We start from the raw sequence: 26,470 nt of genomic DNA on the forward strand, positions 1-26,470 counted from the left end.
AATTTATCATCTTGATAAACAAAATTCGTTTATTAAGTAACAAAGTTGTAAATAAATCAACAAAAATGTTAATCAACATGGCAATTTCACAATTATATCAACAAAAATGAGGCCCATATTTAATAAAAATTATTGATTTGATGACAGTTTTGCTATTTGATAAACAAAATTAAGTTTATTGTACATCTAGCGTACAAAAAACAAATTACTACCTCAATTAAGTATTATGTGCAATTTTGAAATATTTTATACCACACAAATAATACCTCAAAGTTAAACATAATACTTAACAGAGGTAGTACTTCATTTTGACTTCTTATCATGAATCCCAATATCTACCTTACCATTGCTTCCTTTTTTTAAAGATGTGCTACACAATTGACCAATTGAACATGGTAATGTGTATTTTTGCCCTAATTGTAAATCATATGTTTTGGCAATTTCTTCAATAAAACCTTTCAGCCTTTTGTTGTCTATCACTTCGTATTTATTTGTTGTCTATCACCCAACTTTCAAAATATAACACAAATTCTCCAAAAAGGCAGATGTATATTAATTTATTACAAAACGGGTTAAAATTATGTTAAAAGTAACCACAAAAGTTATTATTTTTCTATTAATAAGTTTTATCTAACAAAAAACTATGTATTAGATTAATCATATTAGTCTTTATAGTATGTAATCACGTATCTATAAAAAATTACACATTAAAATAAAATTCAAACCAACGATAAATTAAAACTTACTTTTTAAGTGCTTAAAGTTACAATAAATATAGTCAAAATTACGCTCAAATTGACCGTTTTACGTTAAAATTAATATACACCCGTGGTACACAAGACTTATTCTTATATTAGATTTGAACTTATATACAGTATTCCATAAATAGATCAATAAATGTTCAAGCCACTTTTGCAAATGGCTGAAAATTATAAAACATAAATAAATAAATAAATAACAAAAAAAAAAAAAAAATAATAATAATAATTATAATAAAGAAAAAAAAAAATTGCAAATGGCTGAAGTGAAATTAAAATTGCGGAAAATTGATATGGTAAGGGCTACAGAGAAAAAGAAAATCTATTAGACAATCATTTTAGTCAATTACCAACTTCAAAGCTGGCATGCAGGTGCAAGATTTTGGGTTCAACCTCAGATCTCAGTCTTGCTGATGCAGTAAGTTGCACCCACTGTTCTTTTTGCCACAACCGAGTTCCTCGTCCCATCCATAAGTTGTGGCTTTGGAGGTAAGAAATCCAGCTTGTTTAAGCTGCAGAGTCCATTGCAAAGAGGTACTGCCAAAAATTTATGGGAAGAAAATAATATACTTCGTAAATGATTCCTGCTGCAAAAAAAATAACAAACAGTATTTCACAGATTATGGAGATAGAACTCTCTGAGTAATGTTTTCTTGAATTAGTAGCTTTGCAAGCATTTTGCAGCACTGGACAATGTTATATAAATATACTTCAGATAAAATAGATATGCTTCCATGATCATATAAAACATGATTTTTTCTCATTTTGATATGAAAGACTCATATAAGTTCATTGATTAAATTTGTGTAAAGTAGCAACGTAACCCCTTACGTATTCACGTAAACCTTAGTTAACAACCCTCTTGGCCCAGCATACTATAAATAAATATCAATAAGTCAATGAAGAAAACAATCCCATACCTTACCTCTGATTAGCACAAAGATGCTTCAGTTGTGATTTGTGTTATGAGCAAAGGATTGTTTGAAGATGAATGTAGACAGTAGACTGCCGTATTATTCAACTATCCAATTTTAGCCTCATTATTTACCACAGTGCTATCACTATCATTAGGAGCACTGCTCGTAGCTTTGTTGCCCTTCTTAAGCCTATCTTTGTTGATGTATGGAACATCTTTAACAACCTTCCCAGGAGGGTAAACATCCTGTGTTTTTTCCTTTGACGTGGGCTTTGAAGCATTTACTTTGACTTTTGTCAGTTCAACATTTTTAGGAGCACTCTTGGCAGCAGAATCTTGAGAGCCAGAACTTTCTTTGGGCACAGTAGTAGGTCGTACCTTTGTGCTTGGTACCAATGGATCCGTATCAGGAATTAAAGCGCGGCGACTAAGGCGAAGCTGCCCCTTCTCATTCACCTACACAATGTAGAGAAATTTCCATTCAGTCAATTGTAGCTTTACCTGAATTTGTCACCTGAAGACATTTTTTTTAAGCAATCTAGCCGTGTATCCTATCATATATGTGTTGGGGATTGCCTCAGTATGGCAGACCGATTCATAGTTCTGCCATTTGTTATGGAACCATCAGCTAGCTATTTACACAATTTTGAGACTTATTATGATCATTAAAAGCACTCGGACAATAAAATCATTCTTTCCACATCCAATAATTATTTTGATGGAAATTTCTCTTGGGTAGTAATTTTTAAGCTCTCATAAGAAACAGGTACGTATACATTTCAATGGAAGGATAAAGTACACAAAATACAAGTGAGAACAGAAGATTAACGCAGTGTATACATTGAAGATAGCCGAGCATTTAATATTTAATACATAAAGTAAAAATTAGGGATATCATTCCATTCACTGGTGTTCTAAGGTTAGTCATTTTACAGACAAGTTATTCGCTTGTCTCTGGTTCATGTTTCCGACAGGTTTAATAATTGACGACATTAATTACATCTGTTTTGTTTTCCTTATAAATATTCCTAGTAGAAGTAGCAATTTCTAAATGGTTAATTTCCCAAATAGCTAAATATATATTAGGGAAATTAACAATGGTATCCCTATATTTTGGGCTTTTCCCTTTGGTAGCCATACTTAAATCTGAATGTCAACGATAACCCTACAGTTTTGGTTCTACCTGAAAATGAGGCATTAATAACCATTTTCCTATATAAATAATTATTAAATGGGTTATTTTCAACTAATCAAGGTTTTCAGTGCCTAAAACGACATAGTTACTAAAAAATAAAAATTCAAAAAAAAAAAAAAAAAAAAAAAAAAAACTGAAATGAACTAGGATATTGATGTGAGACAAAAGCAAAGCAGTTTTTCAAAGGGATCTTATGTCATTTGAGATTAAAACGGCAATTTCATGAAATGTCACTGAGCACTTAAAAAATTCATAAAATGCCATCGTATTTTCCAGAATTCACCAAATGCCACTGACAAACAGTAAAATGTCATGTCATGCCATTAATGAGGTATCTCCGTTAGTTGACCGTCAGTGTCCGTTGGTTGACCGTTAGTTGACCCAGCACTTGCCACGTGTCACCTTCTGATTGGTTCTTTTTTTTAAAAAATAATATTTAAAAAAAAACAAAACCCAAAAAAAAAAAAAAAAAAATAATAAAAAAAAAAAAAAGAAAACCACCATCTTTCTCATTCCCTCTCTGTCATCTTTCCACCACCATTAATCTTTCCACCACCATTAAAACCCACGTTCAAGCTCGAAGGCAATAACCCAACATGCTCATTTCTTCACCATTTTCTACAAAATTACTATCAAAATGCTCACAATCAAGAATGCAACAACATGGGGCAAACAATTTCATCAAACAAGCATCATACGAGAAAGCCCCAAATCGATTTTTCAAAGGGGTTTTTCGAATTTTTCAAAAATGTGTATGAATTCGACAATGAAGCAAGGATTATACATGGAAATACTTACATTACAATGAGAAGAAGAAATTACACACAAATTGCAAAGGGGAGGGGAATGGAGTTTCGGGTTGTGTGAGTGGGTGGGTGGCCGAAAACAAAAAGGGGAGGGGAAGGGTGTTTTGGGTGGGGTGGCCGGAAATCGAAAAGGGGAGGGGAATGGGGTATTGAGTGGGGTTTTCTAGTGGGAGGCTGGGAGGCTGCCGGACTTCCGTTCTCCTCTACGCTGTGCTGCCGGACTTTGACTGGTGGCTGCGATTTTGGGGTTTTAGTGGTTGTTTCGAGGAGAGAGAGGGGGTTTACGAGGATGGGGGTTGTGGTTAAAGGGGAAGGAGGGGGGACGCGACGGGCAGGAGGAGGGGGTAGCTGGCCGGCAGGTGGATTTGGGTGGATTTTCTGGTGGGGTAAGGGGGGATTGGTGGTGGCTGGGTTTGGATTTCCGGTGGGTGGTGGGGCTAGGTAGTCAGGGAAGAGGTGGGGGGTGGAGGCTGGGGCTGGGTTTTCTGATTTTATCAACTAACGGTCTACCAACGGACACTGACGGTCAACTAACGGAAATACCTCATTAATGGCATGGCATGACATTTTACTGTTTGTCAGTGGCATTTGGTGAATTCTGAAAAACACGATGGCATTTCATGAATTTTTTAAGTGCTCAGTGGCATTTCATGAAATTGCTGAGATTAAAAGAACCTTCACCAGTTTGAAAAGTCATTTTTACAATTATTTATAATAAAAAAATGGTCATTATTGCCACATTCTCAAGAATAACAAAAATTTAGTTTAGTTATAAAAAATAACTTCAAAATTTAGGGTTACCGTTGAGAAATCCCCGTTCTTTTTTTTCCCCCCTTGCAAAACATGTACTACACATTACATATACTCAGTTTTAAAGGACAATATCTATGCATGTGGTATTACTCTAAACTATTAATCTTTAACTTTCAATGTTGCTGGGTTCAGCTAGTCAGAGTGCCAGACACAAAGCAGGTTACTTCAGCACCAGCCAAAAAAAAAATAAAAAATAATAATAACAATTAAAACCAACATTTGAAACACATTTTATTCATGCTCATACTTCAGTGTCAACTGCTTATTTAATCTTTTTCCGCTTATTAGCAAAAAAGAACAGTCAGTACGCAAAACTATCAGTAAGACAGTAAGAGTATCTAACAACATTGATGAGAGATCTGAGATTTGGAAGGTTGTAAGGGAGGGCAAACCTCAATAAGTTTGACATCAACCCGATCTCCAACTTTAAATGCCTGCAAATGACCACTAGCATGTAAGACCTTGAAAACACAACTTCATTATAAAATTCACTCAGCACTTACATCTTCAGCTTTAGCGAGATAACTGGGACTCAATTCACTTATGTGGCAAAGCCCCTGAAGAGAAAGTAAGCTCATCAGCATTAATGTCAAAATTTTAGACTATGTTGCTGACTCAGAAAATACTCTCCCTGTTCTATATTGGGGACTTGTTCACGCAGGTTATGCAATAAGATTAATCAACTTGTCAAAGTATTACCATGATAAAAATAGTATTGATAATCAGCCAATTATGTCAACATATAATTTTTTTTTTTTTTTTTTTTTTTTTTTTTTAATATTTGAGAAATGTCAACAAAGATAATTAATACGAGTAGGGGAAAAAGAAAGGTTCATTTGATGCAAATAAAAAGGTCAAAATGACTTTGAAAATAGGAAAATTTGTCAAAGCAAACCTTTTCGATACCACTTTTTGGGAGAAATAACCTTCAGCTTCAGACCTTAAACCAAACCTTACCTTGCTTTCCAGAATTGACCGACCACTTTTCTGCGTTGGCCCACACGTGCTTAACACATGACCTTTATAACCACTATTTTCCACCCTATCTTCCTGTATTTCATCTTCTTCACCCATTTCTCCATTTTGCCAGCACACCAAATCTTTAATAATTTAAGTACTTATATTTTAATTGCTCATTACATATTGGAAATTCTTCAATTCAAGTATAAACTTCAATCTAATTCTCAATCTCCTCTCAAAGTTACCAAAAATAATTTTTTTAAACCCCCTTCCCAAATTATCAAGCTCTTCATCTTATACTCTTTGATTCCCCACTAATTCTCAGTGGGGTAAATTTTTTCAATTAGCAAACATATATAGCAAATTGCAACCATTAATATACAGGAGGATTAAAAAGATTAAAAAAGGGGGGGAGGGACTTGGTATCCCATTTTGTGGAAAAAAGGACAATCATGTTTCAAGTCAAGATATACGAAGATGCTGGGATTAAAGCCAAGGTATTCACGGGAAAATGGAAGTTGCTTCCTATCAACTCATTGCTTTCCTTTCTTTTAATTCATTAAAAAATTGGGGACAAAAACCCTAAATTTCGATACAAGTATCAATTGCAAAAATTAGAGAAGTTGGAGATGAAAAGTGCATTGCCTTTACTGAATTGGGTTGAATTAAGATGGGAACATATAAAATGCAAGGTTAATGGAGAAATTAAGTGAATTTGGATTTTGGACCTTCAAAGTTCCATTGAAGAGAGAGAAATGGAAGCATGGGAGAGAAAGGGGTGTAGATAGGAAATTAGAATTATGTGACCGGCACATGCAAGTCAGTGCATGTAATTCGTTGGTCAACATCGGAAAGAAGGTAAGGTTGTTTTCGCAAAAAAATAAATAAATTGGTTTAAGGTTTGAAGTTGCTAGAAAACTTTTAAAAGGTTGTTTCTCGAAAAAGCTGATATTTAAAAGGTCTGCTTGAATTTTCCTTGTAAATATGATGAATTTTGCACAAGCGGGAACATTAACAGCAGACACCAGACAAAAGTAACAAACCAAATGATCGAAACATAATGCACCAAAGCAAATCACCTCACGTCCTGGAGCGATCTCAACAAAAACACCATAAGGAGCAATTGATTTGATTTCCCGATTCCTGGCAAGGAGGATAACAGCCAGTAGTCAGTTGTCTTCTAGAGTCTAGATACTGTCAAAATAAATTATAATAATAACAATAATTTTTTAAAAACACTCTAGCCATGTTTAATATAAATCTTTTAATATTGTAAGAGATAATGACAGGGCGAATTTCATGGTATATGATTACCTATAACAACTTCCTTATAAACTATATGAGCGGATAAACCAAAAGCCACTATTTTGAGAGCTAAAGCCTAATTAATTTTTTTTCTCCACCAAGTGCAAACAGCAGAAGTTCCCCCTCCATCAATATCTGTTTCACTATTATCTTATGCTGTCACAAAACAATTGGCCACTTTCCTAATAACTTAGATAGACACTATTCTCCTCACCTTTTTTTTTCACTTATCTCAGATCTAATAAATTCATATACATTCATGGTTAAGTTCAAGGTTAAGTCCAAGACTAATAAGGTTAAATAAAATAAAATAAGTGAAATTCAGGTGAAGAAAAAAAAAACTACCTTAATCCCATTGAATAAAAATAGAGAACTCTTCTGCCAAACGACAAAATATTGAGACAGAAATGACTTTCTACAAAGTATAAAAGTGACCTTAACTTGTGCTAAGTACTCATAGCACTTTTGATACTTTATCATGATGCACAGTCTTTAGGCAATAATTTAATTGAATGTGAGAGAGTGTAAAACTTAATTAAATTTATAATGGCACCATTTATCACATTATATAATAAAATTTATAGTTTGAAAAAGAGATGTATTAAATTTATAATGGCACCTTTCCCAGCTTAGAATTTTAAAAACTAAACTGGACATATAAGAAGGGAAAGTATAAAAACTATATGGGATGTTTGAAGTAATAAATGGAGTAAAAATTTCAGTCACATGGTAGAATTTGCTACTAAATTACTTCAAAAAGGACAAAACGTGTCAGCCATATATAATAAATTCCCTTTTCTACTGAAAATTCCAAACGTAATATCCCCTAACTCTTTTATGACTATGATTGGATCATGCAGTACATTGAATAAGAATTCTTTGCTGTGTTTAAGGATGTAACAAAGACCAATACATTGATTTCCATCGGTCAAAATTGACATTATAATCAACCAATATTAACAAGTTTTCCTCTGAATACAGCAAACCTGTAAATATCCCCAATGGTGGGAACCATTGTCAAATTACCGATCATGACCTTAGATTTCTCAAGGCTCTCCAAGTCCTTTGCAGTAATTTTTACCTGAAACCATCAGTTAAGGCAGTAATTAATTGGATTCAGCCTTTGTGGGCAGACAGACAGACATAAATGGAAATATAAACATGCGCTTACTGTTCCATCATCTTGTGTGTCAATTGTTTCAACTCCAGTTTCTTCAATAATGTTCCTCACTGTTTTTCCTCCACTACCAATGATAAGATTAACCTTCTCTGGCCTCACCTATATTATATCAAAAACAAGATTATGACAATTATGTAACATAACTGACAAAACCAATGAAGAATGTAAGGGACTGCTTACTTTCATGACATGGATTAGTGGAGCATATCTAGACAGCTGTTTTGATGGAGGTGGCAAGCATTTTGACATCTCAGCTGAAGAAAAAGACAAACTAGATCACAATCATAGCAAAGAAGCATTATATAACAAAAAAAGGTAACACAAAATGTACTGGAGTTCTAATAAACAATGATAGCATCTAAAAATGGTCAAATTGCTCTGCATCCCGTTGAAATATTAAGAACATTTTACAGTATATCTAATTTGACATGAAAAATAATAATAGCATTTGATGCTTTGCAATGCGGCTTAGATTTGATCTCATCTTCTTTAAGATTAATTTCACTTTTTTTTTTTTTTACCAACACTTCAGCTCATTGGTTTACAGGTTTGTAGATAATTTCCCAATAAATGAAGAATACAAAGCACAGCAACAGAAGTCTCATATACAACATTACATCTCAGCATTCTAAACAAACGTATACCTAGAATAACCTTCCGCCCATCTCTAGCCTGCAGAAGTGCCTGTTTCATAACAGGTAATGTTATGCCTCCAACCTGAAATTAGCAGAAGAAAAGGTTCATCCTTAGGAAATGTTTGGCACAGTATCTGACAAACTTTCAATCGCAACATGACAATTATTTTCTCTGCATAGATAGAATGAATATTTTTTCGCTGTATAGACGGAATGAATAAATGTTAACCTTGATGTCCATTTGGAATGCTGTAATGCAATCATCATTTCCTGCAACCTACAGTAACGAAATTAGTTCCAAAATAGCACACATGATGCATGCATCATAGTGTTACAAATTCTTGTAAAAAAGGATTACTTTCTGACTTCACCTTGAAGTCCATATCTCCAGAGGCATCTTCAGATCCTGTTATGTCTGATAAAATGAGGGGAGTTCCATCACCTCCAAATTCTTTTGTATCTAAAACCATGCCCATAGCAATCCCTGCGATTGGACACTTTACTGGAACCCCAGCATCTTGTAGTGCCAAAGATCCGCCACAAACAGACGCCATGCTTCAAAAAGCAACATAAAATTTAAAAATACACTCAATACAGGTATCTAGTTGAACAGAAACCAAACCGCTGGGACATATAAAGGAATACTGATTGAATTATTATTTATATGCTCATGAAAGCACTCTTTACTATAACATACAACCATAACCTTGAAAAGAATATTTACCTTGAAGAACCATTGCTCTCAGTGATATTACTCTCAACACGTATTGTATATGGAAATTCACCATCTGAGGGTAGGATAGGTTCGAGAGCTCTCTCTGCAAGTGTTCCATGACCAATTTCTCTCCTGCTAGGAGCTCCTACTCGTCCAGCTTCTCCAACACATGATGGGGGAAAAGAGTACTACAAAGAATACCATACAGCACAAGATCAGTGACATTCCAGTACTGCATCTCTATATTAAACTCCAAAGGAAGTGAAGACAAATGACAGTTGAAATTTTGACTAGCTGCAATACATGTTACAAATAAGTGGTAATAATTAACAATGCACATAACATTTCCACGCCATAATATTGCTTGGAAATTTCTAATGGTTGCTTTTACCAGTGTACAACTAGATTTAGGTATGTTCTCTTCACCTTATTGGACCCGAACTTATCTGAACTTATTGAAACTTATTAAACCTGATTGAACTTATTAGAACTCATTAAACCTTACTCAAATTATTGAAACTTATTAAACTTTATTCAACTTATTGGGACTTATTATTATAGTATTACTATTGCTATTACTATGGAGTTATTAAACCTGATTACTATTACCATTACTATTACTATCACTATTACTGATTAGTGATTACTATTACAGCTATTACTATGGAGTTATTATACCTGATAACTATTACTATTACTATTACTATCACTATTACTGATTAGTGTTCAATTTGATGATGGCAACGATGTTTGATTGTTAAAGGCTACTTATGTTTAAGGCTTCTTTCAATGGATGTTAGAGACTGCTTATGTTCAATAATTTTTTTTTTCAAGGTTGTCATGACTATGGATGTTAGACACTACTTTGAAAACTTAACTTCTTGACAAATGTTGACATTATTAGGTTTCTTGTCCCTATTTTTTTCAATATTTGGCTTGTAGAATGGACGAATCGTTGGTCGAAAGTTGCATGAAGTAAATAGCCATGCATGAGCTAAGAAGGTTGTTTACAAGCATGGATCGAATACCATTGCATGTTTGAGGTGAACCTGATTCTCATTGGTACATAGGTTATTGAATGGTCACCCACAATTGTGCAAAGAACAATTAAGGGTTGATAAGCACATAATCATCAATCTTGTGAACGCTCATGGAAAAACAACTAATCTCATATGGGAGGTTTGTGCTTGGTGCAGAGAGGCTGACATATGTTTATACATCCTAGCAAAAGCACAATATATCATGATGCAGCTGATCAACATCAACACTAAATATCAACTATTTGTAAGTATAATAAAAGGGTATAGCAAGCATTGGTCACATTGTCAAAAGATATCGTTCGACCATATCCAAGTCTAAATGAAATTCCACCAAAAATTTCCGACAATGCTAAGTATTGGCCTTTTTTCAAGGTTATAATCTCTTCCATAGTATGTTGAATAATGTTGTAAGTTGAAAATTTTATTGTGCACATAGGACTGTGTTGGTTCTTTAGATGGCATCCATATAAAGGCAGTTGTGGGAAACAAAGCTGGACAAGCATATAGAGGGAGTAGTGGATTCAAAACATGGAATGTTTTAACTTCTTGCTCTTTTGATATGATTTTCACATATGTTTGTGTTGGAATCGGAGGAAGTGCACATGACACGATAGTTTTAATGCATTGTTTAGGTAAATCTAAAATGGGATTCCACCACCCACCTCCAGGTATCGAATATTAGTTATGTTCATTTTGTATTCAAAGTTGATTATTAGAACATAGCTTGAGTTTCTCCGTTGTATGAACAGGAAAATATTATTTGGTTGACTCCGGATATCCAAATACTATAGAGTAGTTGAGTCCATATCAAGGTAAAGGTTTGAGAGTTCATACTCCTAATCAACCAACAAACACAAAGTTAGAACATTTTAATTATTGACACTCCTCATACGTGGTATTGTTATAAGAATTTTTGGTGTGTGGAAAAATAGATGGAAGGTTCTAAACATGATGCAAAAGATGGATGATGTATACTAATTTGCTATCATAGTGGCAACATGCACATCACATAATTTTATTCGTTTACATGATTTAGGGATTCTAATATCGCAAGTTGTTGAAAACATGGAACTAAGCGCTGTTTTGAATTTGATTGACAAAAGCGAACAGATGCAATGACAATTGTACGTGCGAAAATTGCCAATGAAATATGGCGTGATGTATGTACAAGAAACGTGATGTTTGAAGACAATGATATGGATGATGAAGAAAGATACTCCGATGACGAATTAGAAAATCAAATGATATGATGCATGTAAATCTGTCATTGTTATATGGAAAGAAAATTTGTTATAGGAGTTTTCTACATTTATTAAGGAAGACTTACAAAATATTTTGAATATTGCTATTAATAACTACTAATCTCTTATTAGAAAATTATATGTATTTTGTTTGTATGGTAAATATATATAGGATTTTTTAACGTAAATAGACTACCCTTTGGCCGGTTCTCCCAAAATGGACAAACCTATAAATCTGCCCATATTGGACAGAAGTTTGCCATTTTTCGCCCATAATGGACTGAGTTTACAGGCAACCGGTTATTCAAGTCAACATTACCTATGTTGACTTCTAAAATAAAAAAAAAAAAAAATTAAAAAAAAAAAAAAACTCAAACCCCAATCCACTGCCAACCCCTCCTTCCCTAACCCCATTGCCAGCCACCCCTCCTCCCTCCGTCTGACGGCTGCCATCATTATCGACCACTGCACCACCATCACCACCCATGTTCGCCACCAACAACAACCTCAAGCAATAGACACAACCACCAACCACCGTACGAACCACCGAAATCACCTTATCAGACACCGAAACCACCATACCAGCCACCGAAACCACCATACCAACCCACCCCACTACCACCAAGATCCAAAAACCCACCTTAGACCTACCAAAAACCCCGCCATAACCACCACCCACCCCGAACCACCACAAACTCACTTATAAAACCGGTCATAATCCCCCTAAATTCACCTCCCATATTTACCAATTTTGCATTAGATTTGAGTTTTCAAACTTAATCTACATTCCCCTTCTCGCTTTTCAATTTCTAGGGTTTTAGTTTCAATTTCGACAAGGGGGGCGGGGACTCTCACGAGGAGGGGCAGCGACTTCGACTTTGACGAGGAGGAGGGGCAGGTTAGGTGGGGATCAAGTGGTGGCTGTTATGGTGGTTATGGAGAGGCGGTGGTGGTGCTGTGCTTGGAGGTGTTGCTGCCGTTTGGTGGTGATGTTGTGGTTGTTCTTTGTTGTGGGGGGTGGCCGGCAGTGGGGTGGTTTTGGTTTTTTTTTTTGTTTGTAAAAATTATCAAAATTTAAAAATTAAAAAAAAAAAAAAACTTAACCAATAATTTAATGACAAGTGGACTTTTACCTGGTATAACAGGTAGGGTGACCTGCTTGGTCCATTTTGGGAGAAAAAATGCAAACTTCTGTCCAATATGGGCAGATTTTTAGGTTTGTCCAATATAGGAGAACCGGCCAAAGGTTTGTCTGTTTATGTTAAAAAATCCATATATATATATATATATATCTATTGGTATTATACAAGAATTTACTTATATAAGCTAAAATTAGGATTGCTTTCCTAATACTAAGTTGGCGGTAAGGTAGAGTAGTGTGTATGAGAAGAACAAGTCTCTCTGCTTGACACATTTCTTTATCTACTGAAATATAGCTAACTAATCTATTTTAATCTATTAAATTAATAAATTAAAATTAATTGAATCTGTTTAATTTTTAGCAATGATGAATAGGGTAAAATATATATTTTCTATATAAGAATTATTTTAAAATGTCATACTAAAATACTACGATGGTACATTAATATGATATATAACATTTATTTCTTAAAAAAAATTAATTTAATATATTACGATTGAACTTATTGAAACTTATTAGACCTGATGAAACTTATTTCAACTTATTAGACCTTATTGAACTTATTTGGACTTATTAGACCTTATTAAACTTATTGGAACTTATAAAACCTGAATAAACTTATTATAACTTATTGAAACTTATCAGAACTATTTGAAGTTATCGTAACTTATCTTAACTTATTTTTTTAAGGTGAAGAGCATAGGACATAAATCCATAAATACTACACCAATCCAGACCATAAGAACAAACAAGCATCTTTCCCATAATAGAATGGAGAAACCTACTAGATGAATTAGAATGGAGATTTACTGAGTTAGTGCCAAGAAGAGTTAGCATCCAGACTATAATAGACTTCAGCTTCAATGCTGTTCATTTTATTGCTTCATTTTCAACATGCCTTCCAATGACTAAAAATTTCTCTCTCCTAATACAGTGTTCAATAACACTAAATTTGTTCGAGCTTAATACTGTTATTTAGACACCTATGCACTACAGACAGCAGCATTAAAAACTGCCTTGTTCCACAATCCCCACAACTTCCCCTGAAATACTAGCTCATGCATCTAAAAAGTTCTAATAAAACTACCAGGAGTTATAAGGAATATATAATATTTACCTGAAGGTAAAATCTCTTTGATTCATCATCACCCTCTAGACTGTCTATTCTTTGTGCCATTTGTTTGTCACCAAGGGTCACAACTGCCAGAGCCTGCACAACAGATCATTTTGTTGAGGTATAATTACAAAATTCTGATAATAAGGACAGGGATTTAAGTAACAAATTCTACTGAATACATGTGGTAATACATGATGAAAGATAAGCAGCAGAGCCAATATGCCACCTTTAAAATTCAGATTATCGTTTCAGACAATGAAATGATTGGTATATGTTCTAGACTACAGAAGCGATGAATGTGAAAGAAGTATTCTGATAAGTGAGAGCTTTATAAAATTATACGAAGTACATCTAAAGAAGACACAAAACCTACTAAACAAAGTGCAAAGTAAGAAAGATCATGCAGCTGCAGTAGCAGATTACAAAGATCTAATGTCTTATGTCAAGGAAATCAAACTTTCACACTGAAACAAAAATGCTTAGTTGCTAGGAAAGACAACAGTAACAATCCTAAAAAGTCCTGCAGATCAGAATTGCACAACACTAAAGCCTATTAGTTGAACCTAGAGGTGGACTTTTCCCAAGAAACTCACAAATATTTACTAAGGCATTAAAATACTAGATATAATTTGAGGGAGGTCAATTTCCTTTTGTCATAGTAATAGTTGTATGCAAAACAATATAGAAATGATAGTAGTAACTTGAAGTTGGCATTAGTAACACATAAATGTTATAACAATAATATTGATATTTGTAGTAGCATAGTTAACTGTGATAACAATTAGAAAATTTTGTCAAAAAACACCTTTTTAAAAAAATAAATAAATAAAATTGTAAGCCGGCACATTATTCTTTTTTTTTTTTTTTTTCGCGAATTATCACCTTATGCAACCGGCATTGAATTTCTTTTAACGGTGTTGGCCACCCACATGCTATGCTCGTGACCACTAAATTCACCCATTTTAACTACACCAGTACACCACCACCTGACCCACCAATGCCGCCCCACCAAACCTCTCCAAAATCCACCCAACTACCTCAAAACTACCCAAACACCTCCAAAATCAATCACCCACTGCCAAAAACCCACCCTAACTCCCTCTAAACCACTCAACCACCTCCATAACAACCCACCTACCCCCAAAAGCCCCCCAATAAAAAACCCTAACCTCCCCTAAAACCACTTCATCTCCTTCGAAATCAAGTCCACCCACTCCATTAAACATCTAAAAAGAAAAGTAGCTTCCACTGTGCACCACTCTAGGGTTAAATCAAATTAGTACTTCAAACAAAGATACTCATTTTCATAGTGTTCATACTCAAATGACACTGTCTCCCATTTTCTAAATATGGATAAGCAATTAGGTACCTTTTTGTTACAGCTTTGGATATCTCCTTTGTTATAATAAAAAAGGATGCAAAGCCTCCAACAATTGGCATCTTAACAGTCTGTCGAATATCAGTAAGGCACCTAGTTGACCAAAGAAAGCCTTCCTTTTTTAAGAGACATCCACAGATATATAACTCTATCTGAAACTTATAATGTCTTATTATTTCCCTTCTGCTAGTCAACTTACTAAAAATCCTTTTTCAATTTTTCCTTCATACTATGACAGCAGAGCGCTAAGCTTTGTTATACTGAGTTCCCGAAGACTAATGTTCATCATACTGATCTCACTGAAAGGAAATTCTAGAACATTTGCCATATTCTCAAGAACTTTACTTCCTTAACAAGCACTCTTTCCTCTGCATTAATACACAAGACCTGATCTAATTCTCGTGCCTTACACCCCCTAATTCTGGCTAACTTAAATACATTGCTCACTCCTTTTGTATCCAACTGTTTGAAAAAGGCTCCATACGGCTTCTTTGCCATAATGCTATTCCTTAGCCCAAATCAAAAGCATATACTTTCCCCTCCCCCTAACAGTTTCAACATAAACCCCCAAACTCCTCTACACCACGATCAACTTCAATAACCACCCACACTACCCCATTGCTTGACCTCTACAGCTCTACCACCAGCACCGCCATATATCCCATCACATCCCTCTCATCTCCACCAACCACCCAAAACCCCGTCGATTCACCACCTGCCCTCTCCACCACTACCCACCAACCAACTCCATTTTTTCCTCTTCTTTCTTGATAAAACCCCCAAATACATCCGGCAAGCAAAACCTAAACCCATCAAACATTAACCACAACCACCAAGAGAGAGAGAGAAATCGTTCACATCTATTAGGATTTTTGACAACTGAATATAATAACAAAAACATTAATTTTGTAATTTTCATGGTCGAATATAACCATAAAATCAATGATTGTGCCAGATGGTGGTGAAGGATAGCGACATTTCCAGCGTGCGAGCAATGGTGGTGTAGTTATGGCGGTTTTTTATTATGGCAGTGGTGCATATCCTGGAGATGATGGAAGAAGATGCAGGAGTGAGAGTTGGTGGTTGGAGTAGGGTTTGATTCCATCTTTTGTCTAACCAAACACACATGTATATTAAGGGGTTTTAAATCTCTTTCGTTACCTATCCCATTCTTAACTCCTTTCCCATACTCATCTCCATCAAACGGCCCCTAAGTCTTTGTAAGCAATGACTTTGGCTTTCTTTTTGATCTTGAATTTCAGCATATTACTTACATAGTAAAGCTCTACTGTAACTTTGTGCTACCTTTTGGTACTGCCAAAATTACTCATGTAGTGCCACTCATATGATGTACAACTGTTTCCCACATCTGGTTTACACAGCCTCCTCCCAAAAATCTAATTGTCAGCATACTCATCACCTTGGTGTGGAATTGGAATGGCATCACCTTGTCATCTTTCAAGGTCCACCATTTTATTACTATAAACTTATGACAACTCTCTCTTTCATTAACCCTAAAATATCACATCTATAACAAAGGGACCAAGTAAAACACTCATTCAAGAGTACCTTACAATCCTTGCAATTACACCTATTGCCTCCCTAAGCATGATCAGTGTGTATTAGTTCAAGACTTATTCAAGATTCAAAGTGAAAACCAAGGGTGACTTTGTGCATTAAAATATCAGTTATTAAAGCTATACTTCAAGAAAATATTATAGATAACTGTTTTCCAAAGATTTGGGGATTTCTAAATACTTCACTAAAGTAGGGGTTAGGATTGCATCAATGTATATGGTCCACATGAAACTATCAAAATCTATCAAGTGAGTAAAAACCACAACATGCACAAAACCTTTCCATTACACTTGTCTTTGATGGCTAGCTGTAGTAAAGAACACACATTCAAGTATTTAATGGGATGTCAAAATTTATCAACATGCAGCGATAGAATTTGAAAGCACATTAACTATCAAAAATAACTAAGAACCTGAAATGAATAGCCAATACTCCCTCTGTCCCCAAATGTTTGTCACTTTTGATGAAAATTCACGGGAATTAAGGTGGAGAATGTGAAATAATGAAAGTATATGGGAAAGTGAAATTCCCAACCAATAAAGTAATAAAACTGCATGGGAAAGAGAAATTCCCAATTAAAAAAAAGTAATTAAAGTACATGGGAAAGAGAAATTGAGAGATTCAAGAGGGTAAAATATTAAAATTAGTCAAAAGTTGGCATATTTGAAAAAGTTGCCCGGAATAATCCCCCCTTTGTGGCGTCCGCCCAAAATAATCCCACTTTTGGGTTATTTTTAAATAATCCGACCTTTATAATCAATCCGCTCATAATGGTCCCGAATGACCAGTAACCGGTTGAAGAGGTAGTTTTTTTTTTATTAAGTTTGATTTACACGTGTCACAATTTGATTTATCCAAAATTTTAAAAAAAATTAATCAAAAAAATTAAGTAAAATCAAATAAAAAAAAAAACCACCACCACCTAAGCCACACCACTTCAGCCACCACCATCCCCACTACCACCCAAACCCAGACCCGAAACAACCGCCACCCAGAAAATGACCGCGCCGATCGGGATCCCACCCCAGCCAAGCCAACCCAACTCCAAAACCCCCTTCGAAAAATCGAAAACCCACCAAACCAAACCCCAGGATACAAGTTGGGGAGGTCGGCGGGGCCTGAATCGAGGTCGGGGGAGGACGACGTGATCGGAATGGGGGACAGTGAAGGTCGGCGTGGCCGGAAAAGGGACGGGGGACGGGCAAGGGGTTGGGATCGGGACGGAAAGGGGTTTTCGAGGGTGGGGATGGTTTTATAGCTCGCACACTGCTTGGGTTCTCGTGAGGGAGGAGGTTGGTGGTTTAGGGGAGGGGGGTCTGGCGCTTTCTACGGCGTTGTCGCCGGTGCCGTGGTTAGAGGTTGGGTAGCCAAAGCCGCGGGGCATGGGATCAGACTTAGGCAGCAAGGACGGTGGTGGGTGGTTTCTAAATTTTAATTTTTTTATTTTAATTTTTTTTAAAATTTTATTTTTATTTTATTTTTTTGACCAATTACAAGCCGCCACGTGTCCGGTTGGGACCATTTTGAGCGGATTGGGTATAAAAGTCGGATTATTTAAAAATCTCCCAAAAGTGGGATAATTTTTGGCGGACGCCCCAAAGGTGGGATTATTCCGTGCAATTTTTCCCAATTTTTATGGCAAATGTTAGGGTAAAATAGGAAGAGAACTTAATAAGGAAAAAAAAAGTGTATAAAAGTCTTTTTATGTATCTTAATAATTATGAAAATATGAAATGTGACGAACGTGTACGGGCACCCAAAATGGCAAAAGTGACAAACATTTAGCGACGGAGGGAGTAGCTTTTTCATTGAATTTAGAATTTCTTCACATGCATTTCAACAGAAAACTATTTATGTTGCTGTTAACTATAGCAATCTGAGATTACAATACATAACATTAGTTTCTGCTTGAAAAATGCTTTTTTAACAAGCCTCATAAAAAAGCATCTGTATAGCCCCCTTCGAACTTCTCTAGTTAAGGATGTAATATCTGTCAGCATATTAACATGCTCGATCAATGCTAAGGGCCAAAATCCATATTGAGATGTAATTGTTGCTGACATATCTCTAAGTATGAAGGTTTCTACTTGAAACTTATGGTTAGTCTAAAGAAAAAATAAATGAACATACTTAGAAGCAAGTTGATGTCTTATCCAATGTAACGGAAATGATGTTTTTCATACAAATTAACAAACCTCATATTTGTATTTGCCATACTAATGTGTTCAGAGTGTACATACATTACAGGGAAACTAGTGAAATGTAACACCCAATTAAAACGAATGATGCATTTGAACAATCAAGCAAACCTGTGTCTCTCCTCTCGTGAAAAGAGCACTTCCATGAGCTCTAGGAAGCAACCCACATCTAGAATTGATAGGACGTATCTCTTCAGAAGTTCTCCCATCACTTCTTCGTCCTCCCTGTATATAAAGAGTGTTAAACAATTGACATCCATCTCATTCAGACAGGCTAAACAAATTAACACAGTTCATTGCTCTACTTGAAGAGGAAAAAAATAAACATGAACCATATAAGCAAAATTGGTGTATCTCATTTTGAGTCGAATATGTGTGCATCAATAACTAGATTGGAGTATATAGACATAGGAGAACCCTGTACACAAAATTATGGGGTTGTTTTCAAGACTAAGGAAAGTTATCAAGAAAGAAAAACAGGAAAGGAAATTAAAACCCCTCCCTCCCAGCACCTCCTTTATTTGCTAAATTTCTAAATACAATACCACTTCTATTTGCCAATGCGTAAGTATGGCAATCAAATTTCCTAATAGCTCACTATTGAGAAATGTGACGGTGGGATCCACGCATTAACCTTTTTCATTATATGAAATTATGATAGCTTAAAGTTATCTAACCAATGTGAAAACAAGAACATGTGTACAAGAACTATAACTTCTTTTAAGAGAACTTCAATTTGTTCTGCAGCAACAAATTGCTCAAAATCTCAGCACTCTCACCAAACTTATCATCAAATCAAGCAGAATTAGGACAAACATGAACAACCTATCGTTAACAGTGACAAAACAAAGAATGCTAAATCCTTAGAGGTTCACCTCAACAATACGTTTTCGCAGGTATTTTGATGTAGTTTCTTTGAAAACCAGCTTCACATCTACCTCAGAGAACAACTGCCAAAAAATAATATTGTTAATTATGCTCCATACTTTATGAGACATAAAAATAGACTGAGTTGCACCAAGCAAAAAGCACGAAGAGACTCAGCATACGTACTAAAAAAACATTTTCTATTATGATCCATACTTTATGTGACACATATATAGAGTGAATTGCATCAAGTAAAAAGCACTAACAGACTCAGTATACCTATATGCAATTATGAAAATTGTCACAGTTCATTGCGAATTAAAAAAAACCCAGACTCGGGTATTTCATCAATCATGAAGCGCTGCTCCCTATCCTGTCCTCTCTCCTCAGACCTTGAAGTTAGAAGTTTAGCTTTTTTTTGCAGTTTGGAATATTTTACATATTTTACAGCAAACTGATGCTGATGCTGATGCTGAAGTTCTAACAATTTGAAAATGATTGATATATCTCCAATGTAATACAATCTAGAAAATCATAAGCAAATATATGAAATTTGGCACAGCCAATAGTGAATTAAATTTGGCAATAATGCCCACACTGGACACGCATCTTTATATAATCCTGTTGATGAATTCTCCCTTGATGTCCTGTTATATGATATTCTTGGCTACCTAACTGGACATGGAAAACAATATCCACATGCTGGTTTTGCAATTTAAAAGGCTAGATAACTGCTTCCAATCAAAGCAGCTTCTACACAGGAAGTTACCATCAAACTCTGGTATCACAAGGGAAAGATTGCAAGAGAGTTTTAAAACAGCTTCAATCAGAATCATGCACTATGCATTGTTTCATTTACAACGACCTTTTGAGAACTGAAGTTATAGAATTCAGTGAAAGCTGCTCTATTACGTAAGACAATTGTATTATGATGATTAAATTGCTGTTTAGTAAATATTCATCTAATATTTGTATTTAAATCACGTCACAACAAGCTATAGTCAGTAAAGTTACTGCATGAGCCATCACAATCCGTTATCAAAGCATTACATATAATGGTATTGAAATCACTTAACAGAAAAATACTGACTCATTATAGACGCTTATGATTATTAGGACCTCACATCTCCTCATACAGAATAGATAACACAAAAATTGTTACAAAGGAAGTAGGAACGTTCAAAGAGTATAAATTCCAGATAATATTTGAAACAAAGGCATCAAAAACAATATATTAAATATTGATAATCCACATTGTAACATCTGACATCATTCAGTAACACTAACAACATATTTATACAATCCAAAAACCATTACAACAATCATAAATTTTTTGCAACAGCAACTGCAATCCTAAGAACTTGCATCTTTACTGGATTTTTAAAGACAGATCCAAAGTTACAACTAGTAATTACAGACATAGATAATGGTCCCCTAAACCCTTCTCCACCCTGCTGGCCCTATCCCCAGGAATAGAAACTACATGCATGCAGTATTCCACCCTGTAGACATCAAGAGCAACACCTTGCACTTGTATGGAAAAAAGGCTTACATCAAACATAGTAAACAGGCTTTCAAACCTAAGACAGGTTTAAGTGAGAAAGCTAGATCTACAGGGCATATAGCAATAAAAAGTGGCTTATAACATAACTTGTAATTCATGACACAAAGTCATAGATTTGACTGGCATATACTTTTCCATCTATAGAGGTCCAAAAATGACACCAGCTAACTCAGATAACCATGAGCAAATTTCCAGCTATAATTGAATAGTATTGCTGAGAATTGAAAAGAGAGATCAAACAGATAAGAACAAAAGCATAACTTGACGACGACAGAAACATGCCAATCTGTGCTGCCATAATGCAGTCTGTCATGTTTTCTAAATCTACAATTTCAGAACTAAAAGCAGAAAATGATCGTTGAAAATTTCAACCTAAGCCTTAATGGTTAATTCATACTTCCTCCGTTCTATTAATATTGCAACAATGGACTTTTTGCACTATTCATCACTCTTGTTTGACCATATAATATGATTTATAGTTAAGTAAAATATAGTCATGTGGGATCTTGGTGGATTCGTCTCATAAAATACTTACAATATCAACATTTTATAATTTTTACTCTTACACCATTATAGATATTTAGCATATAAAATGTGCTTTGGAATGTGTAATTTCATCCTTGTTGCAATATTAATAGAACGGAGGAAGTATTACTATAACCATTACCAAGAAAACCCTCGAAATCGGGACCCACAGATGCATCAATGTCAGCAGAGAACGAGCAAACAACTAGACATCTAGATGCGTTGAGATTCAAAAACCAAAGAGAACGTCAATGATTCAAACGATGAAAAGAGTAAAGTCTTTACCAAGGGAGTGGAAATTCTTGGAGATGGCTTTATATGAACATCACCTTCATCAACTTCACCATCAACAACCACTTCCTCATCTTCCTCCTCATCCACGTACAAATCTGGCAGAGTTTCAGCAGTTACAGAAGCCCCAATCTTTCCAACATAGCCCCTCTGAGTAAGAATATCTACAACTTTCTCTTCCAACGATACAAGGGCCTTCCTTCTCGGTAATTTTTTCTTTATTTGCAGTGCATGTACCAATTCATCTCCAGCAATTTCCTTCCAAGGGGATATAAAAGTCAAAATAGAGGAAAGCCCAGTTATGCATTGTGCTGATTCATTTCTTGCGCATAAACAAAATTAGTCAAAAACTAATACAAGCAGAACAGATGTCCTTTTAACATCAACAACTTAATAATGAAGCAGCATAAAGACGAAGACAAAGGAATGATTGACACATAAATATTTAATGATTAAATGGACAAAGTATTCACATCAGACTACCCCAATACCCAATTTGCTAGAGCAACAGAAGAAAACTAATCCTAGTTATACTAATCCATTTGTCCCAAAATACTATTGACACCTATCAGGGCTCATAGTTTTAGGATATAAGATGTTATGGACATGGGTGCAAGTATTTTCTATGGTTGCGGATATCAGGCATGGTAATTAAAATTTATTGACAAGGGGACATCATCCTAAATGTGGACCCGGGAATGTGGATACCATAGTTAAACTACTCGTAATATTGTCTTCAACTTATAGCAAAAATAATCTCATTTTTAATTTTTTATCTACATCAATTTCTACTTAGTTATTAAAGAGAGTGTGTACATACATATATGTATATGCATCCCTCCCAATCCCCACAATGTCAGACTAACAAAAGCAGTAAAAGAGAAAAAGAGTAATATACAGCCAACTACATGACTAACTTTTATGGTATATAGTTCATGTGAGATATTATTAAATCCATCTCAATGTGTATTCTCATAATAACAACTTTTAACTGTATTTACTTATTGATAATTAGGCATAGTAATTGTTGAACTTGATTGTTGGCAAACGTGATAGAATATATGTATCCCTAATCCCTAACTTTTAAAAAGTTCAAGCAAACTCTTATGAATAGTATGCATACATTTATACCCCTAAAAAAGTTTATTTACTTATTTGCCCTTATTAATGTTAGATGCCTCTTTTTTGAAATCTTTTGAATAGTGTGCAAGACATTTATACCCCTAAAAATATTTGTTTACAAAATTTCTCTCACGGATGTTGCCAACAACTAAATTTGTGATATAAGGCCAAATCGAAAGAGCTCCCCAGACATAGCTGCGCGTGAATAACGTGCGTTAGCTACCCTAGTGAACTAAAAAAGAAGAGAGAAAGTAACTGTTAACAGCATTTTAGGATGGATTAGAAAGGAAATTGCAAATGGTATTATGGGACAAAGAATATAACTACGAGATGAAAATAACAATTAAGCCTTCAAATATCAAAAAGAAGAATGCTTGGGTTGCCCCTTTATAAACTTGTCTAATACCTTCCTCGATGAATTAGCCACATTAGTGACTTTCTTTAGTGCAGCATTATACATTATCACATCAAATGCATAATAAAATAAAAATAAAAAATAAAACCATGGATGAATGCTTCAACTCATATACCTCAACATGCTTGTACAGTTCTGGGGGTGGCAATTTTATAGCATCAAGCATTTTAGGTTTCCCGCGCTTTTCAACCAGAGCATTTATTTCCTTGCATATAGCCCGCACTGCTTCCTGAAATGACATTTTTCTCACTTATAAAGCTGATGACTAATAAAATATGCATGTAAAATACAGAATGTAAAGATCAATAACTATAAAATAAATTTCGGGGAAGAACCAAATCTTTTCATAATGACTGTACCCAAAGTCAAGTAAGTCAGAGTGCCACAGAGAATTGATTTCTCACACGGTACCATTTTGGTACAAAATCACATATTTTGGTACCAGCATATTTGTTACAAATACCACATGTTGGTACAAAAAAATTGGTGCAAAAAATTCAGTTTTGGTACAAGTGAATAGTTGGTACCAATGTTACAAGGTACGGGGTACGATTCAAAAAGTGGTACGAAAACGAATACACGGAACGCTGCCCTTTGGTGATTCCGGTACGATGGGTACAATTATATATATATATATATATATATATATATATATATATATATATATATATATATATATATATATATACATATATATATATATATATATATATATATATATATATACATACATATATATATATAGATATATATATATATGTATATATATATAGATATATATATATATGTATATATGTATACATATATATATGTATATATATATATATATATATGTATATATGTATACATATACATATATATATACATATATATATGTATATATATATGAAATACGAAGAAGTATATACTCTGTATATTGATAAAAATGAAAATACTGCCTTGCCCTTGGGTCAATCGTATCTGATATCTTTTATAAACCATAAAGGGCAAGTAAAACTGTAAAAGGGTGGGTGTCATAAAAATAAAGAGAAAACTAATAGAGTGTGGGGTCCAATTGTCATATATTTAATTTAAGCCATTCAATTTTCTGACTTTTCTCTCCTAATTTTCACTTAATTCATTAATAAAAAAAAGTAGTATCCAATGTTTTGATTTCTCTCCTCTCTCCTATGTCTGTCTTAAACCTCTATTCTCCACCATTTTTGAAGCTTCAACACTTGAGCTTTGACCGTCAACAACCTTTAACCCTAAAAACGCAAAAGCATAGCCTCAGTCTTCGAAATCGGGTCGTCAATTTCACGATCTGGGTCGCGACCACAAGCGACCTGAGTCGCGTTTGTACCGTGTTCCGGTACGAACGAACCAGATCGCAATTCAGGCCTCCGTACCACGAACCTTGTAACACTGGTTGGTACTATGTGAAATTTAGAAACCTAACACAGTGTGACGCTAAGACTACCCCACCCGAAGTCTGGCAGCAAAGACCTAAACCATTATGAATATACCACAGAAGGAATGGAATTCAATACCCTTTATTTGGATTTCAATATGCATAACGGTTGGTATTCAATACGAACAATGACAATATGAATTTCAATATGTTGATTATGAACACCTAGGCCCGAGAGTATTCAATACATGTATGTATGTATGTATGTATGTATGTATGTATGAATTCAGCTTGACCAGTGTAATGGTTCATGTTGAAATTCATATAAAGGGTATTCAATTCCATTCCTTCTGTGGTATATTATCCATGTTTTTGGCCAAATACTATAGGTACCAAAAGACATAGAATCTTCGCACACACTATTGCATTAACCAGGAATAGAAAATTCCACAACTTAGGGAAAAAAAAAAGTATTTAGTTATGTCATGATGCAGTTGCAAGAGAATTGCAAGACCATCTGAAGATATTGAACACAGTTGTTGAAATCATAGCAGGGACCTATGGAAAGTGAAAAGAAAAACAATATCCAGTAATGAAAATAAACCAGACTTCACAGGAAAATTAAGCTAGACACAATAAGCAAGCTAAATTATAGCATATATCACCTGTCCGACTTCTACAGCTTCCAGCACCTTTTCTTCTGGGAGAAAATTGCAATAACCCTGCGAAAGATTCATTCCGCTTAAGGGTCTTCAAAAGACAGCAGTAATTCGAATTGTGACAGTGACTGATGGGATGAATACAAACCTCTATCATTAGGATAGCACTATCTGTGCCTGCTACTACCAAATCCAACTCTGAATCTTCTATCTCATTAGTTGTAGGGTTTACAATATACTTCCCACCAACAAGACCAACACGTACTCCAGCAATTGTCTTTGTATGTGGTAATTCTGACAGAGCTCTGCATATTTAAGATCAGAAACAGTTTACATACTGTACATTACATCTATCAGACAATCCATGAACACTTATCGTATCAGAGTTCTTATAAACATACACTGCTATTCCAGCTGCTGTGACCGCCAAAGCATCAGGAGGATGCAGCCCATCATAACTCAAAACCTTGGCACAAGATATATCATCTCAAATAAGAAAACATTCTATCGATATGTAATGGAAGAAATTCAACAAGAAGTCAACAATACAAAATGGTATTCTTGATTCATTAGATATTTAGCAAATAAGCACAAAAAGTTCGTCAAAAAAAAAAAAAAAAAAAAAAGCACAAAATGAAGAGCACAAGTCTATTTACTTACT

General features: G+C 34.8%; 1 protein-coding gene across 6 annotated transcripts in view; it reads right to left on the minus strand.

Moving 5' to 3' along the window:
• Nucleotides 1-1,018: 1,018 nt before the first annotated feature.
• The window catches only part of LOC110735016 (probable polyribonucleotide nucleotidyltransferase 1, chloroplastic), a 32,829-nt gene continuing 7,377 nt past the window's right edge, over nt 1,019-26,470 (minus strand). Inside the window, exons 6-25 of one of the 6 annotated variants that reach the window (XM_021915133.1) lie at nt 26,211-26,275; nt 25,958-26,114; nt 25,816-25,872; nt 23,876-23,989; nt 22,218-22,481; nt 19,852-19,926; nt 19,088-19,201; nt 13,823-13,915; nt 9,293-9,471; nt 8,940-9,123; nt 8,798-8,845; nt 8,578-8,650; nt 8,114-8,187; nt 7,925-8,032; nt 7,740-7,834; nt 6,528-6,591; nt 4,992-5,045; nt 4,881-4,922; nt 1,684-2,130; nt 1,019-1,345 (exon numbers count right to left, since the gene is read on the minus strand). In XM_021915133.1, the coding sequence (XP_021770825.1) occupies nt 1,780-2,130; nt 4,881-4,922; nt 4,992-5,045; nt 6,528-6,591; nt 7,740-7,834; nt 7,925-8,032; nt 8,114-8,187; nt 8,578-8,650; nt 8,798-8,845; nt 8,940-9,123; nt 9,293-9,471; nt 13,823-13,915; nt 19,088-19,201; nt 19,852-19,926; nt 22,218-22,481; nt 23,876-23,989; nt 25,816-25,872; nt 25,958-26,114; nt 26,211-26,275 (2,211 nt within the window). In that variant the 3' untranslated portion in view covers nt 1,019-1,345; nt 1,684-1,779. Of the gene's footprint in view, nt 1,346-1,678; nt 2,131-4,880; nt 4,923-4,991; nt 5,046-6,527; nt 6,592-7,739; nt 7,835-7,924; nt 8,033-8,113; nt 8,188-8,577; nt 8,651-8,797; nt 8,846-8,939; nt 9,124-9,292; nt 9,472-13,822; nt 13,916-19,087; nt 19,202-19,851; nt 19,927-22,217; nt 22,482-23,875; nt 23,990-25,815; nt 25,873-25,957; nt 26,115-26,210; nt 26,276-26,470 lie in introns of all 6 variants that reach the window. The other 5 variants (XM_021915139.1, XM_021915136.1, XM_021915138.1 and 2 more) reach the window with 5 other exon arrangements.

The sequence above is a fragment of the Chenopodium quinoa genome, unplaced genomic scaffold, assembly GCF_001683475.1.
Source record: "Chenopodium quinoa cultivar QQ74 unplaced genomic scaffold, ASM168347v1, whole genome shotgun sequence".
In the NCBI taxonomy this organism is placed as follows: domain Eukaryota; kingdom Viridiplantae; phylum Streptophyta; class Magnoliopsida; order Caryophyllales; family Amaranthaceae; genus Chenopodium; species Chenopodium quinoa.